Source organism: Calonectris borealis, chromosome 4 (assembly GCF_964195595.1).
Source record: "Calonectris borealis chromosome 4, bCalBor7.hap1.2, whole genome shotgun sequence".
NCBI lineage: Eukaryota > Metazoa > Chordata > Aves > Procellariiformes > Procellariidae > Calonectris > Calonectris borealis.
The window spans coordinates 37924530-37939068 of NC_134315.1; the positions used below are offsets into that span (position 1 = coordinate 37924530).

General features: G+C 37.3%; 1 protein-coding gene across 1 annotated transcript in view; it reads right to left on the minus strand.

Annotated features, from left to right (window-relative positions):
• TENM3 (teneurin transmembrane protein 3) overlaps window positions 1-13589 on the minus strand; it is a 126394-nt gene extending 112805 nt beyond the window's left edge. Inside the window, exon 1 of the mRNA XM_075149291.1 lies at window positions 13393-13589. Within this exon, the coding sequence (XP_075005392.1) occupies window positions 13393-13564 (172 nt within the window). The 5' untranslated portion in view covers window positions 13565-13589. The remainder of the gene's footprint in view (window positions 1-13392) is intronic.
• Window positions 13590-14539: the final 950 nt, after the last annotated feature.

A 14539-nucleotide genomic window follows, 5' to 3' on the forward strand; every position in this document is an offset into this window, starting at 1 on the left:
TTGAAGTGGTTTTTAAAATTACCTCCCATATATTTTTCTTGCAGCTATAATTAGAATCTAAACCTATTTTATTCTGAAGGACCTGGAGTGGACCAGAAGATGTGCAAATCAACTGTCAGTGATTTGCATTCATTTGCTCTTTTCTAAGATAATAGGATGCCTTGGATGTTGCTGCAGATCAAATAGTGAATTAAAAATATTTAATTAAAATTTTAAATAAAGTGAATTAAAAGTGACAAAGACAAGTTCTTTATTTATTACTGTTTTTCTCAAATCCACAAAAAGCCTGTTATTTCTAAATTTAAAGTAAGTTAAAAGTACATGCTTTTGAACATCTTCAAAAGATTAGCCACCAGGAGCATCATATAAAAGTTTCTGAACCTATATTCTGAGTGTAAAACATTTCAGTATAGCATTATATGAAAATCTTAGTGATACCTATCAAGATCAATACAGTAACTGAAAAAGTGTGCTCTTTCCTTTTATCCTGAACTGTTGAATGGGTCCATTGATTTTACTGTTTCACCTGAAAAAAAGTCCAACCTTTATACTCTGTTCTTCATTTTCTCTTGGAACCTTTTAACAAAGAATTTGCAAAATACATCACAAAAAATTGCCTAGAAAAAATATAGCAACAAAGATATATCAGCTATCTACTATGGATAAACTTACTTACTTTAACCACTAATCAAAGATGATTATATGCCATTTTAAAGTATTGTTGCATTTGAACTGTTAAGAAAGATGTGTGGTAGTCTCGGTGTAACTATTTTTACTACATTCACCTGAAAATGGAACGTTTATTCCTCTGAAAACTTGTACGGCTAGATGTCTCATTTTAGTTGTCAAGCCAGGGACTTTTATATAACAATGGTCTAATTCTATCAACAGCATTATGTGAGGCACATTCAAAGCTTACCAGAGAATCCAGATTTCTTAAAACAGAAACAAAGATCATTATTCAGTAGCCTCTTATTTAAATAAGATGTATCTCTTATGTCTTGTTTCAGATTTGTCCATTTATTCTGATGATCATCCAACATTCCCCATTATGTAATAGTCTTCAGTATTACCTAAATGGAGTATTATCCTGGACTTTCTCCTGAACATAGCTTTTTTTTTTTAGATAATGTTGTTCACAGTTAACAAGATGGTGAAAAATCATTACAGGTACAGAAATGATGGGGAAGTGCATATTAGATTGCTGACTCCTTTGAGACGAGGGTTGTTTTGTCTCTTTTAGTTCATACAAAGGCATGAAAAACATTCCATAAATTTTGGGTTATCTAATAAAGTCATAATCAATGATTTTGTTGTCAAGTATTGTGGGGGAGAAAAAAAATTCCCCTGATTTACGCTTTTCAAGACTGGGTTAAGACTGCAGGATAATTACTTCTCTGTATTCCTTCAGGCATTTCTTTACTCCCTTCCTTCTCAATCTTTAACTCCTTCCCTTTCCTCCCTTAAACTCGCTTTCTGGAAAACAGCTGAGGCTCAGAGTTGTGCTTATCTATTTTAGTTTTTTTCCACAACTCCAACAGAAGCCTTGCTGAGGGCGACATCCTTTAGATCGCAGCCCTCATAAAACAGAAGTGTTAAGAAAAGCAATGCCAATGTAATGTCTCAAAATTAACTGGAAACATCTTTCTTAGGCAAGAGTATCAATGAACAGGTCCAACCATTTTTCTAGTTCAAAAGCCTTATTTATTAAAAAAAAAAACCCCAAACCTCAAACCCAACAAAAAACCACAAATCTCTTGAGGGATAGAATAATAATGAAATGGCACTATATGATCATGCATAACCTATTTTCATGTTGATGGCATAGAGAAGTGCAGTCTGATGAAAAGATTTAAGAACCAAAGGAAAAAGAAACAGGGACCAATTAATGTGATGTTCAAAGGACACACCGAGCTGGGATTTTATAGTGTAGAGTGAAATACTTGTGTTGCATATTTCCATCTCATGACCGGCTAAAAAAGATCAAAGCTTTTTTATTCCATATTAAGAATGACAGAATATTACAGCAAACATGCAATAAGGAGAAATGTAATAAGCTTTAATAAAAGATGATAATAAGGTTTGATAAGAACTTTTGGAATGTCACCAAATCTGGAATGCAAGATGAAAGCATCTGCATGTAGAGATTGTAGTGTGTTATTTGGAACCCCATGGAGCTAAACTGTGATTAGAACTACATATTTTTCCATAAATTAGCTTTTGTTTTGAATTTCCTGCTGAGATCATATGCAAGTTGATTGAACGTGCAAGTCAATATATAGGTTTCCTAATCCTTTGCTGTTTGTTAGGCTTCATGATATCATGATTACAGCGGTGCACTTGTAGATCAAAGGTACGTGATTGAGGCCAAACCAAAATAACCTATAACCTCTTTACAAAACTTCTTCATGGTGATTTAGATCTATCCATGATAATTACCACTCACCTACTTGAACTGTGCATTACGTAGATGCATAAACCAACCACTATACGCAGATCAACTTGCAAAACCACAGAATTTCCACTTTAATCCGTATTTAAAAACAGAATGGACACACTGAGTTCACCATCAGAGAGGCCTTTTTACACAACTCTACCTTACCTCAACACCTCCAATATAAACTTGTAAGCCATTACCTATCTGCATAAGCAATCTTGTGCAAATCCTTGGTTCAAAAAACCATGGTTTAAGTTAGCTCAGTGATTGCAGTCATGCCGCTACTGAAACCCCTCCATCACCCTCTGTTTTAGCTCAGTTCCTCACAGGGACATAGATCCTCACTACATCACCATGAATCACGATTGCCTAAGCAGCTGTGTGTCTGGGCCAGAGACACACAGGAGGGACTGGCTACTAGATGGACCATCCTTTATTATATAGTCATTAATGTGTTTTACGTGCATTGGAATAACATACCATGTTCCTCCAGAGGCCTCACTAAAGTGGGACGTGGCTTTTATGAAACTATTCCTGTGAGCAAAGATATACTGTAGGTACATGAAAAATAATGCTAATAAAAAGGAAACAAAAAAAAATCATATATGATTTATGAAAGGAACCTATGACATAAAGACAACCTTACTGTTAATTGTTTGTAAGGCCAGTCATTTGTTGCCTGCAAGGCAGTTTGTAAGCCACTTTGTATTTTTAAAGTGTTATGAAAGCCTTGGGAAAAACAAGTTAGGATTGCAGTTTCACATTGATTTTTTCCCCCCTTGAAATAAAATCAGCCATGACACTGAACTAAAAAATCTTACAGGTGATATTAAGAATAGGCAGTCTTAGCTCTAAAGTAGCAGTCACTTATAAAATTGATGGAGAAAACCAACTACTCCTTTTACAGTGTGAAAATATATTGGATGAGTAATAAGGACGTGTTGGCTCCAGCTGAATTGAAATAACAAGAAGGATTGTATCTCTCCTTTTCAAACATGGATACCTGCATATCATTACCTCTACTTGAGATTACTAACAGCAGAGACAGAAAAGAAGCTTCTGGGACCAAAAACCTGACAAATAAGTTGAAAACATAAAGAACTATTCCTTGGCAGTATGAAAAGATTTGGAGCAAGTCAAAGGAGGACGCACTGTCCAGCAAAAATGCCTCAATAAAAACTGGTGTGAAACTTGGCATTGCAAAGATGAAAGAGAAGATCAAACAACACATGATTTTGGAGCTTTCGCAAGTGAAGATAAATTTATTGTACCCAGTTATTGTGTTACACCTTGTGAAACTCATGTAAATCAGCGGTTAGCAAAGGGTGTTAACTCTACGCAGCTGGCTGTTTTAGAGTTTTTAATGAGTATTATTGAAATAAAAATACTACTCTTCCTGTACCATAGCAATGGTAACTTAGAAGTATTTTTCAATAAAAAACATAGGAAACATTATCTGTTTCTTTATTTAAAGGTTTGTGGAGCTAGCTAATTTTCCAAATGGCTGATATTAATTTAAAATACCTACACCACCACCCCACCCCCCCCGCATATTACACCTTCTATAGATTTATTAAAAGACATGCTTTTGTGTGATCCTATTTCATCAAATATTGGCAAAACCACTCTGGTTTAGTTTGGTTGGTTCTATTATTGAGGAAAATTAAGCACTTCAATGCAAATGTCCACATCGTCTTAACAGTTGTAGCACATTTGTTTTTCCTGGATTATAAAACTACAAATGCTGGTAGTGGTGATGATTCCTAAGAGACAGCATTTTTTTTTTTTGTTTTTGTGAATGAAGTTGTCTGAAATGGCATCTGTGAAAATGAAGGATCTCATATTTAAAGATTCCTGTCTACTTCAGAGGACACCTAACTTTCATCCATAATTAATCACTGCAGTGGGGTAATTACACCTATATAAAACCCATATGTTCTTGTAATCTCAGTCATAAATGTAACATCAAATGATATTGCTCACAGCAAGTTTGGACACATGTACTTGACCTTTTTATTCTAAAGTGCTTGTATATGGAGAGGTTTACAAAAATCTCATCTAAATCAGACATTTTTAACAGCATGAATTTTTTAAAGCATTCAAAAAGAGACCAAGCAGTTCTCTTTATAGAAAAGGTTCAAGAAAAGATTGTAATTTACAGAAAAGATGCAATTTACAGAAGAGATGCAATTTATAAAAGATGCAATTTATACACAAAACTACCATTTTTAATACATGTATTGTAATTCACATGCCGCAGCAGATAGCACATCTCTAAGGGCTGGCTTCTTTCTTCACAGACACGAGTTAGAAATTAATGGAAACTACCAGCAAAGAAGAGAAGACTATAATTCTATGTCCACAACAACTTGAGTAATCACCTGAGTGATTTCATCTCTGCTTTGCAAAATCTCATAAACATAAGCATACTGAAGTATTATATATGCTTACATACTACTAAAATATACTACACGTTTACCTCCATTGATAAAATAGGAACTACATCCCTAAATTACTCTAAGTTTCCTATTTATCCAGAAAAAGTAGCTGGTGTAATTTAACTTCATTTCTCATTAGACTGAAAAATTGCTACTATTTGGGGGTCTGCCGGAAGATTATCGGAGGAGCGCAACAGGGCCCACATCTCTACATAACGTGCTTGCAAGAGATTTCAGTATTCCTGAAACACTATCCAGATTTTGAAAAACCATCGTATTGCATCACAGTATGATGGCAGAATGACATAGTGTGGGACCTGTGGACAATGACATCATGTCATCTTGCAATTTATTACTACACCTGTTATATTGCCAGGATTACTGAGTTTCAATTTGCTCCACTGGGCAAAAGTGGAAGGGTGACAGGACTATTGCCGAAAACCTTGTGATAAATCTTAATTAGAATACAAGCCTTTTTTGGAGCAGAGGTGGGTATGCTCCTTGACGGATTAACTTTTTTAATCCCTTGAAATCTTGTCAAGTCTCTTTTAACCTCCTGACTGCCAATTACATGTTCCTACATCCTTCTGTGTGAGGATTATCTTTCTCAATGAATGTTTTACTCTCAGTGCCACTAATAATAATAGCATGTGACATCCACAACACCAATCAAATATTAATACCATGCACTCCTGAAATAGTAAATATTATATTATGCTTTGCACTTAGTCTGAAACACAGCAACAAGATCTTTGCTTAAAAAACGTCAGCTAAAGGCATTATCCACAATGGTATTCTTGCAAGAGACAAGAAAGTATATTTAATGTTCGTGCTTGAAGACATAGATGTTTAGATTTTGTACCATTTCAATGAAAGACATTAAAAACATTTTCAGCCCAATTCAGCCCAATAAGGTGGTGAAGCACAACAACTTCATTTTCTGACTAGTCATTCTCTCTCTGTCTCCCAGTTTTGAAAGAAAGAATGTGGTAAACATAAGAAATTACATTATTGTTTACAAAATATTTCCACACTAAGGAGGCACAATGAGCTCATCAGCAATGCTGTAAGCATTATATGAAACTCATACAGATATCTAAAAGCCATGGCTATGGGATAAGAAAAATAAATTTATCTCATGTTAGATATAGCTGAAAATCTCTGCAATGCAGAAAGTCATGGAAGTACTAGCTGTAATACTAAGCTTCATGTTAAAGCATAAAAAGAGCGTGGCCAGTCACATGTGTCTCTGAATACTGCCATTTACAAAGAACATGTCAGAAATGACTGAAAGGAGTTGCCTGAACCGATGTTAGTAAGACATGACCTACAAATATCAATTATCCGGCTTTTATAGTTCTGGTTTTAAAGACTATGAAGTATTGAGATGGAACTAGGAGATTGGTACTTCAGACTTCGAGAACTTTCCTAAAGTCCAGTCAGGATGCTAAAATCCCTTAGAAATTTCAGGAGGTGTTTTCTACCTGCTAAATAATTGTGCTGTACTGCATTCACCAGGTATATGACCACACACTGAAGGCCCAACTGAAGAGACAATGCACCCTTTGGTCCTGCCTTGTAGTCAGACCACATATCTGCTCTTCTGTCAGAGAAGAGCAACATGTGGCACTGATGCCTAAAACAACAGGCAAGCAGATTTTGACAGGTGCGGAGCAGAGCCACACACACTGGGGAAGCAGAGCCCTTCACACCGCGTTGCCATCAGAGGCAGCCAGCTTCTGGCTGCCCATGACATTTGGAGCGGAGCGAGACCTGGAAACGACCGTTCTGGACAGAAGCAAGACATCACTATGTACCTAATCCACAGCTTCTTTCTTTGAGAGGCAGCCACTTCAAACTCCTACCAAGCCTGGACTGATACCAGAAACCTTTAATTTGGGAAAAGAAAGGATGACGGGGAACACTGCTGCTGCCTCCAAATGCACTAGAGACACCCGGAGTCTTCACTAAAAGCCCCATGGATTGTTAAAATGAGAAGCTGCCTATGACTTTGCAAGGAGTGATGTGCTTTCTGTAGTGCTGGAGACACTGGCTGCCTTCACAGCTCCAGATATAAGCACACATTGAGCAAGAACATGAGACATTGATGTGGTTCTCCTAAGTGCTTGGTGCAATCAGACAACACTAAGAAGCCATGCTTAGATAGCTGATATGCTTTCTCAGAAAGGTTCATAGAAAAGAAGTTTCCCTGCTGTAGATTTTTGGATGGTAGTTTGAATACATTGTGATATGTGGATGTGGTAAACTGTAAAATCTCAGAGCACTTTCTTCAAATGATGACAACGGACCAAGAGGAAAGGCAAAATATTTCTGATTTTTGTTTTTTTTAGAACCATATATATAAATGTCTGATTTATATATAGTCTACCTCAATGCCTCTAATTTGATGGAAAGAGAAATAGGGTGAGGGCATAAACCTGGCAAACTGTAAAAATCTGCCACGTATCTGCAGACAGGGAACATATTTCCAACCCACAAACCTCAGTGAAGCTCCAGTCATAGCTAAGGTCCCAGAACAAGCTAGGGAAGCAGACAGAAATGGGGAGAGAATGCGGAAAAACAAAAGTTCTTGATGAAGCTCTCAGTGACAATAGCATTACAATACTCAAAATTAAATGCAGGTCAAAGAGAAAAACAGTTTCTATAAACACATAATGAAAGTAAAGGTGATTAATGGCAAGTAAACTATATTCTCCCTCCTGCCTGTTAATTACAATACCTATGCTGGGTATTGTAATAAAAATTTCATTTAAGTGGCATTATTAATTAAGTTGTTTTCCTCATTCCTGGCAGTAATTAAGCTTTACAAACAGCAGAATAATATTAACTTGGCATTGCAATCAAAAAGAAATATTATATTGTTCTTTATTGATAAAGTAAAACAGATTCCTTTTGATTACAGGTATATTTAGTCATTGCTTTAGTCACAAAAATTCAGTTGTGTAATTGTCACAGTTATAAGTCCATTAGTTTTGCGGAGGGTGGTTCTGCCCTACTATGACTTCTGCCACTGAGCCCAACAGGAAGGGCATCTGGTCCTCCACAATCTGGGAATAGATGTGAATGCCAGCAGCTGTCACACTAAATCCTGAGTAGTATCGGAGAACCACAGACAACAAACTCGGAAACAGCACTGTAGACATGGAAAGTTAACCTCAGTCTGCAGAAACAAACAATTTTCTAATTTTTAAGGATTACTTAAAACTCAGCTGCAGGATAGCTAATTGACCCTCAGCTGTGATTCTCACACCCTGCACCCTTCTGTGTCAGTCTCCTCTAATGATGAAACTTGCTATTTTTCCTGGCCACCTCCTTCTTCTCTTTCTACCTTAAAACCTCTTAAGTTGCTCTGTTACTATTCTCAATAAGTTTTTGAAACAACTCTGAAGACGGTTGTCCGTTATTAGAAATCTATTAGCATATAAATTTTCAGCTTACTTCAAATATCTTGAGATGATGATAAAACAGTAACATTTTCAGATGGACAAAAAGCATGAATGCACAATATAATAACCACAGAATAAGCACAACGTATCTATTTTTATACAAATTGGAAAATATGAATTATCTGTAATTTTCAAACACGGCTTTCAAGTCTGGTATCTCTTTTCCATTCACATTTCATTTGCAATTTGCGCTATGACTGTATGGTCATCTCTGTGTCATAGCAGAACAGCAGTTTTTCTACTGTTTCTCATAGAATGAAACATAAACTACAATATATGTTTTCCCAGAAGATGTTTCAGTTGTTAAGTCTAAATGTTAGCTTTCTTTTCTGTCCAAAATGGATTTGCTTAACTGTTCACAGCAACCAGTAGTGATGAAAATAGTCCTGAGGCCTTTTTAATTAAATAAAATTCCTTCTTTCCTTTTTTTTTTCCCTACAGAAGAGATGTCCTTCTGTTATCGCTGATATTTAAATATTTGCTTTATCACAAAGAATAGCTGGCTGGTATGTATTCTTGTCCTGACCACTGGCTGCAGAGCTAAGGCTAACAAAATGATCAATCCCACAGTACACAGAGGGTAAAATGCTCAACAGATTTGGAAGTATGACAGATTGTTGTGAAGAAGTCAGGACAGCAGAAGCCTGACTAAATAGGTCAGGTCTCACTGTCTATTCAAAGAATGTTTTATGTTAACAGAAACCTGTTTAGCAGACATAAGACAACATTCATGACAGATGCATGCAATCTTTCAGCGTACAACTCTTCAAGCTTAGTTGACTGAATCTGGTATTGTGTAATTCTAGCACTGACTGAGGAAAACTGCTCACCTCTTCAGTTCCATGCACAGTGAAAATGGCACTAACTTCTTGTATTGACTTAGACAATGTCAAGATTGTGCCTTTGGCAATGGAGCATCAATTGCCAAAGCAATTCCTGGGGAAGAAAGAGGGGCCCCGATGTCCCCAAATTCTCATTAATTTCATCCAGTTGTTGAATCCACACTAAAGAAGAAAGAATTAGTACAGTACCAATCAGTATTAATACAGCTGGTCGCAGTCTGTGCTATGCAACAACATGTTGGAAACAGCTCCTCCTGGTTGGTGTAGTTCTCTATAACTGAAGAGTGGATTTTTCTGTTAGAAAAAAACCACATCCAAGAACAACAAACTCCTCCCTTTAATAAAACCAAGAGTGGACAGAGAAGATCCCAAAAGGTAGAACTGAAGGATGGAAGTTACCTTGATTTGATGCCCATGTTTGATCTAGGAGTTGCTCTACAAAACTTTCCCTTCATTATTTCACTACAAATCGTGGATGCTGAATGAGGCAGTAAGCCATGAGGAGAAGAAGGACAAAGTTCTGTTTTGTCTTGCGCATTGTAAAGCTGGACTCTATTTCTGGCTCTCACACAGACTCTCTGTACAAAGTTTGGGTAAAGCTATTAATGTGTATATAGAAAGAGGTCAAACTAAGGCAACTTCATATTTCTTACTTTTTCATGGCTTAAATTTAATACTGCTCTTCCTAGCATTCCAAACAGGGAAAAAGATTCTAAAACATTCATGTTGGAAAAAGATTCCAAAATGTTCATGTTGGAAAAAGATTGGTCATTTTGTCTCTTGGTTGCAAATCTGATTATGGATAGCAGTTAAGCAAATGAGCAGCTTGTAGAAATTCCAGTGTAATCTTGATCGCAAAATGAGGCAGTTTATATTCTTTAGTCCCAATCTTGTTAACCCATTACTTCAGAGAGCTTTTCTTTGAATCCTTTACTCTAAACTAGAGCTATGTTTAAATTCCACTCTTCTATATGTTGCTGTACTATCTTTTGGTTCAGGACTTGTATGTTTGTGTTGCTTAATTCCTTGTTTCTCAACCATTTAACAGTAGATGAAGCCTCTAAACAAAGGACCAACATTTTCCACAACTCACTTCTATTTTCTCTAAAAATTAGCAGGTCTCATTGACAAGAATGGTAAACTTAAACGTTTTGTACATTGCAAAATGGTTGAGAGAGACCATGAGGGCTAGAAAATCAAGAATATGTGGGGAGGCTAGAAGTGAGACTTTCTTTCCTTTAGACTGAAATAACATTTTCAATTCCTTGTGGCCCCCAAGACTGTATTAAGTGGCCTTACATGCAGCATTTGCTCTGGTCTCTCCCCATGCTGACATCCTCTGCTCTCACCTCCTCTTTGTAGACTTTGTAAACGTAGGAGTCTTTCCTGTCAGAGTGATGGAAGAAGTGCAAGACAGACCAGACTCTCGATGCAGCTCCTTCCTGCGGCTGGGCTAATTGTCGGAGCAGTAGTTGACTGAGCAGTTCTGCAAAGGCAGACATGAAGTCTAGCAAACTGTCTCTTCTGCCTTATGTTGCCTGAGCAGAAGCAGTGGGATCTGAAGTCACTTTCTCTACCCCATATCCACTGCAACTAAAATAAGCCTGGGCATGACACATTCATCCCTCTGCCTTTCTGAGAAGGGCCTGATTACACCACCATTCACTGGGTGAGCAGTCCTATTAGTTCTTCAGTCTGCAGCTGCCACACTCACACAGTGAACATCAGCCACACTATGTTCCTTACCAATGTGTACTGGCATATTTTGCAGCAAAAGCTGTAGCATTTCCACACTTATGGCAATGTCTTTCTGTGAAGTTCAAAACATGTCTCAAACAGGCTTTACAAATGTGACACACCGCCTCAGATACTTGTAAACCTCAGCAGACAAGCCAGACCACTGTGTTAGAGGCATGGCACGGGATGCTAGAAGTCACACAATACTGCAGTCCTTCCCATCTTTTTATGTTATGACCAATTTCCTACTCAGTTATTTCCCTTTCACTCCTATGCTATGAAACAGTTAACCAAGATGAAGGACCGTTTCCATCTTACATTAATGATTTCCACCGATTTATACTTGGATGGCCTATTAAACGGAGAGTATTTCTGATATTACATCTGCAGAGATGCGAAAACCACATATATGAATGAGTGTAATCCATTCATGGTTTTATGGACCCAAAGTTCTCTAGAGAGTGTTCCTGAGTGCTGGATTTTACATTTAGATTGCTGAGTTAGCTGAAATATGTGTAATATCACCAGTAGGCAAAGAGCTCCCTATTGACTATGGGCAGAGGAAGGCCCTTGTGCATTGTTTATTTCAGCAAGGATGTGAGCTGGCGTGCGCCCATGAAATGTTGTACAGCTATATTTGGGTTTTTTTACAGGGTATGTGAATAAATGATGTGTGGCGCTGAAAGCTCTCACTCACTGGAAAGCTCCGCTCTTCTTCCCGAATACAGGAACAGAGGCGCATTAGACATGCTTATATTTCTTAATGTGCCTGTGGGAGAAATAATCCGGTACAGCTATCTTCTTGTGCCCCTCAGATTCATAAGTAATCTGGCTCTTTGGGGCTAGCAAAGTGTAGAACTCAGCTCAGAATCAGGTCTTCAATATTTTACTATCTGTATGGTTGTTTTTCCCAGTTTTTGACAGTGATACCTCATACTGAATTCCGTCTTTCATATTTACGTATTTATTTAGTAGCAGATGTTTGCTTCTGATGACTTACGAGGCAATATTACGGTGAATGAGCACAATTAATGTGTTTTATAAATGGGATTATTTCAATCCCACTTTAAAAAAGATGTCAAAGCTTAACTCTAAATCACACCTTTATACTCCTGTGCACATTCACACAAAATAACCACAAATCCAATGATTGAAAGGGGCTGGACAGAAGTGGCAAGCCCTACATTTGCATACATGTCTTTTGCTCTTCGGGGCTGGCAGCTGAGGTGGAAAGGGTGCTCAGGGAGCTCTGCTTTGCCGGGGCAGAGAGGAATTTCTCCAGCTACCCAGTTTCTTGCATTGTTCACAGGAGCTTCAGCCCAGTAAGAACTACTTCAAAGGCTTTATATGGCTTACGCTGTGCCTTGGATTGAAATGTAGCAAGCCTGTTTCAACAAAGGCAATGAAGATTTAAGGATCATAAGGCCTTCGAGGCTTTATTATTAATTTACACTGATTTTAAAAAGAGAGAGGGAAGGAGAGGTTGCCTCTCCTCTTTCTATTTTCTTTCCTTGACTTCTTAAAACTCTGAATCTGAGTGCAACCAATACCAAAAAACAGACCCTTACAGTTATATTTCCACAACTGTGGTGACTTAAACTTTTAATTAACAAATCAGTTAAAAGAAAGTCTTTGAAGACCATTTATGGACTCAGAGGTGAAAAAATCTGTAATCTGGACAAAGCTGCAGAAGAAATTACAAGCACAAAAAGAGCCTATTCTGTTCCCTTATTAAAGTCAATGACATTTTTCTCACAGACAAGCACTGCCCCCACTAACTGTTTAAAACTCAAATTATATAATATTTATAGCGAACATTTATGAAATTAAATTTTTAAAGAGATGAAGAAATAAAGGAAATCTTCTAAAATAAAAATTGGGAAATGGAATTTAACAAACAAATAGAGAAAAGAGAGAATAATTAAAAATAAACAACACACAAGAGAGGAAGAAGTCTCCATCTTCTCTGCACGTTGTCCTTTTGGACAACTATTTTCTGTATCTTGCAATCAAAAATCTGTATTAGACTTTTGCTCTAGCTCTATACACAAACATACGTGTATGTAATGATGAAATAAGTAATAGTTAGCATTCCTAAATGCTGTATCAGCTATATTTCATACAAAATGAGAGGAAAAGAGTTCCATGGATATGCTACAAGTGATATTCACATTATGGAATTTTTACAGCCTATGTTTTACACATACTTTTATAAGAACTAGACACCACAGAGCTTAATTGCAGTTCAAACACTTCTTTGAAGTTAATTCACCCACTATCATGCTGCAGAATGCTTGCAAAATATTCAAATTTTGTATTTCCTCTAAACAATTGGGAGTTTTCATTAAATCATTGTTGTGGTTTTTACTGTTACCAAAAACTTTGCTAGTTAGAGGTTAGTGTGTCACAGTCCATATACAATCCATCGGACATCCCTATTCATGGTGACAATTACAAAAAATGGGACTCACCTATAAAGTAGGACAGCAGTATTGCCAGCAGCACTGAGACCCCTACAGCACAGAGTGCAGTACATTTCCAGCTACAGTACTTCGAAGACTTCTTGAATTTAAAAGCACTTCTGGATAGAGTGTTCCTAGGTAGTGGCCGAGTAGGAGGGGAATAAACAGAGCCGGATGCCATTGTGTACCCTGGCGTTGCAGTACTGAACAGCGGTGTGGTCCCTGTTCCTGTTTTGAATAGGAAATGCCTGTGGAAGAAAGAGTGTATGGTAAAGCATAAAAATAAATAAAGCTGGAGCACAGGCAGTCATACCTCTTTTGTTTGATGTTGCCTATGTTTCAAATAGCTAACAACATCCAATCTACAAAGGGTCATAGAAGCAACACTTGTCGCGACACTTAACATAAAAAAGGCACTTTCCCTTTAAGAAAAGACTGAAACCCCCTGAAACATTAGTAATACACTGGTATCCAGACAGGAAACAGAACTACCCAAAATACGGTATGGAAGGGAGGAGGTCTCTTAGAGTTTATCCCACAAGTAGGGACAGGCTTTCTGCTGCTGTTTATTTTTGTTGGCTTCCGCTACAGACTACAGGGAACTCCATTAAAAAGTCAATAATGAGCAATCTGACTATAGCCCACACTACTTATCACAGCTTTCCTGGGTTAAGTACAAAGAAAACAGCAATCTCTCAGATACAAACTTTTGGCAACTTTGCCAAAATTAGTCAGTTAAAAGATTTTTTTGTGTCCTAAATCCTCAGTTCACTAATTCGTATCTCCTTGCACATAATCCTACCATAACAAGATCTGATTATGGATACAGCAACTAGTTACAGCCCAGGAAGTACTCTAGAGAAATATATTTAGTAAGTGCTCAAAAAGAACCACAGGCAGCAACAGAAATGAAAAGCAAAGCCAAAGTTAAGACACACTCTGTGAGTTACCAGCAAACTTAATTTTGTTCAATTAAAATTTCTAAAAGAAATACTACTCCCTGAGCCTATCTACAGTAAATTCTTTAATTTTAGTTCATGCAAGCATAATTATTTTGGAAGAGCCTCTAACCATGGCACATACTACCTGGAGTTTTTCTCCTAACACACGTATAAATGAGCAACAAACGAACAACAAAACCTCAGCCCAAGATCTT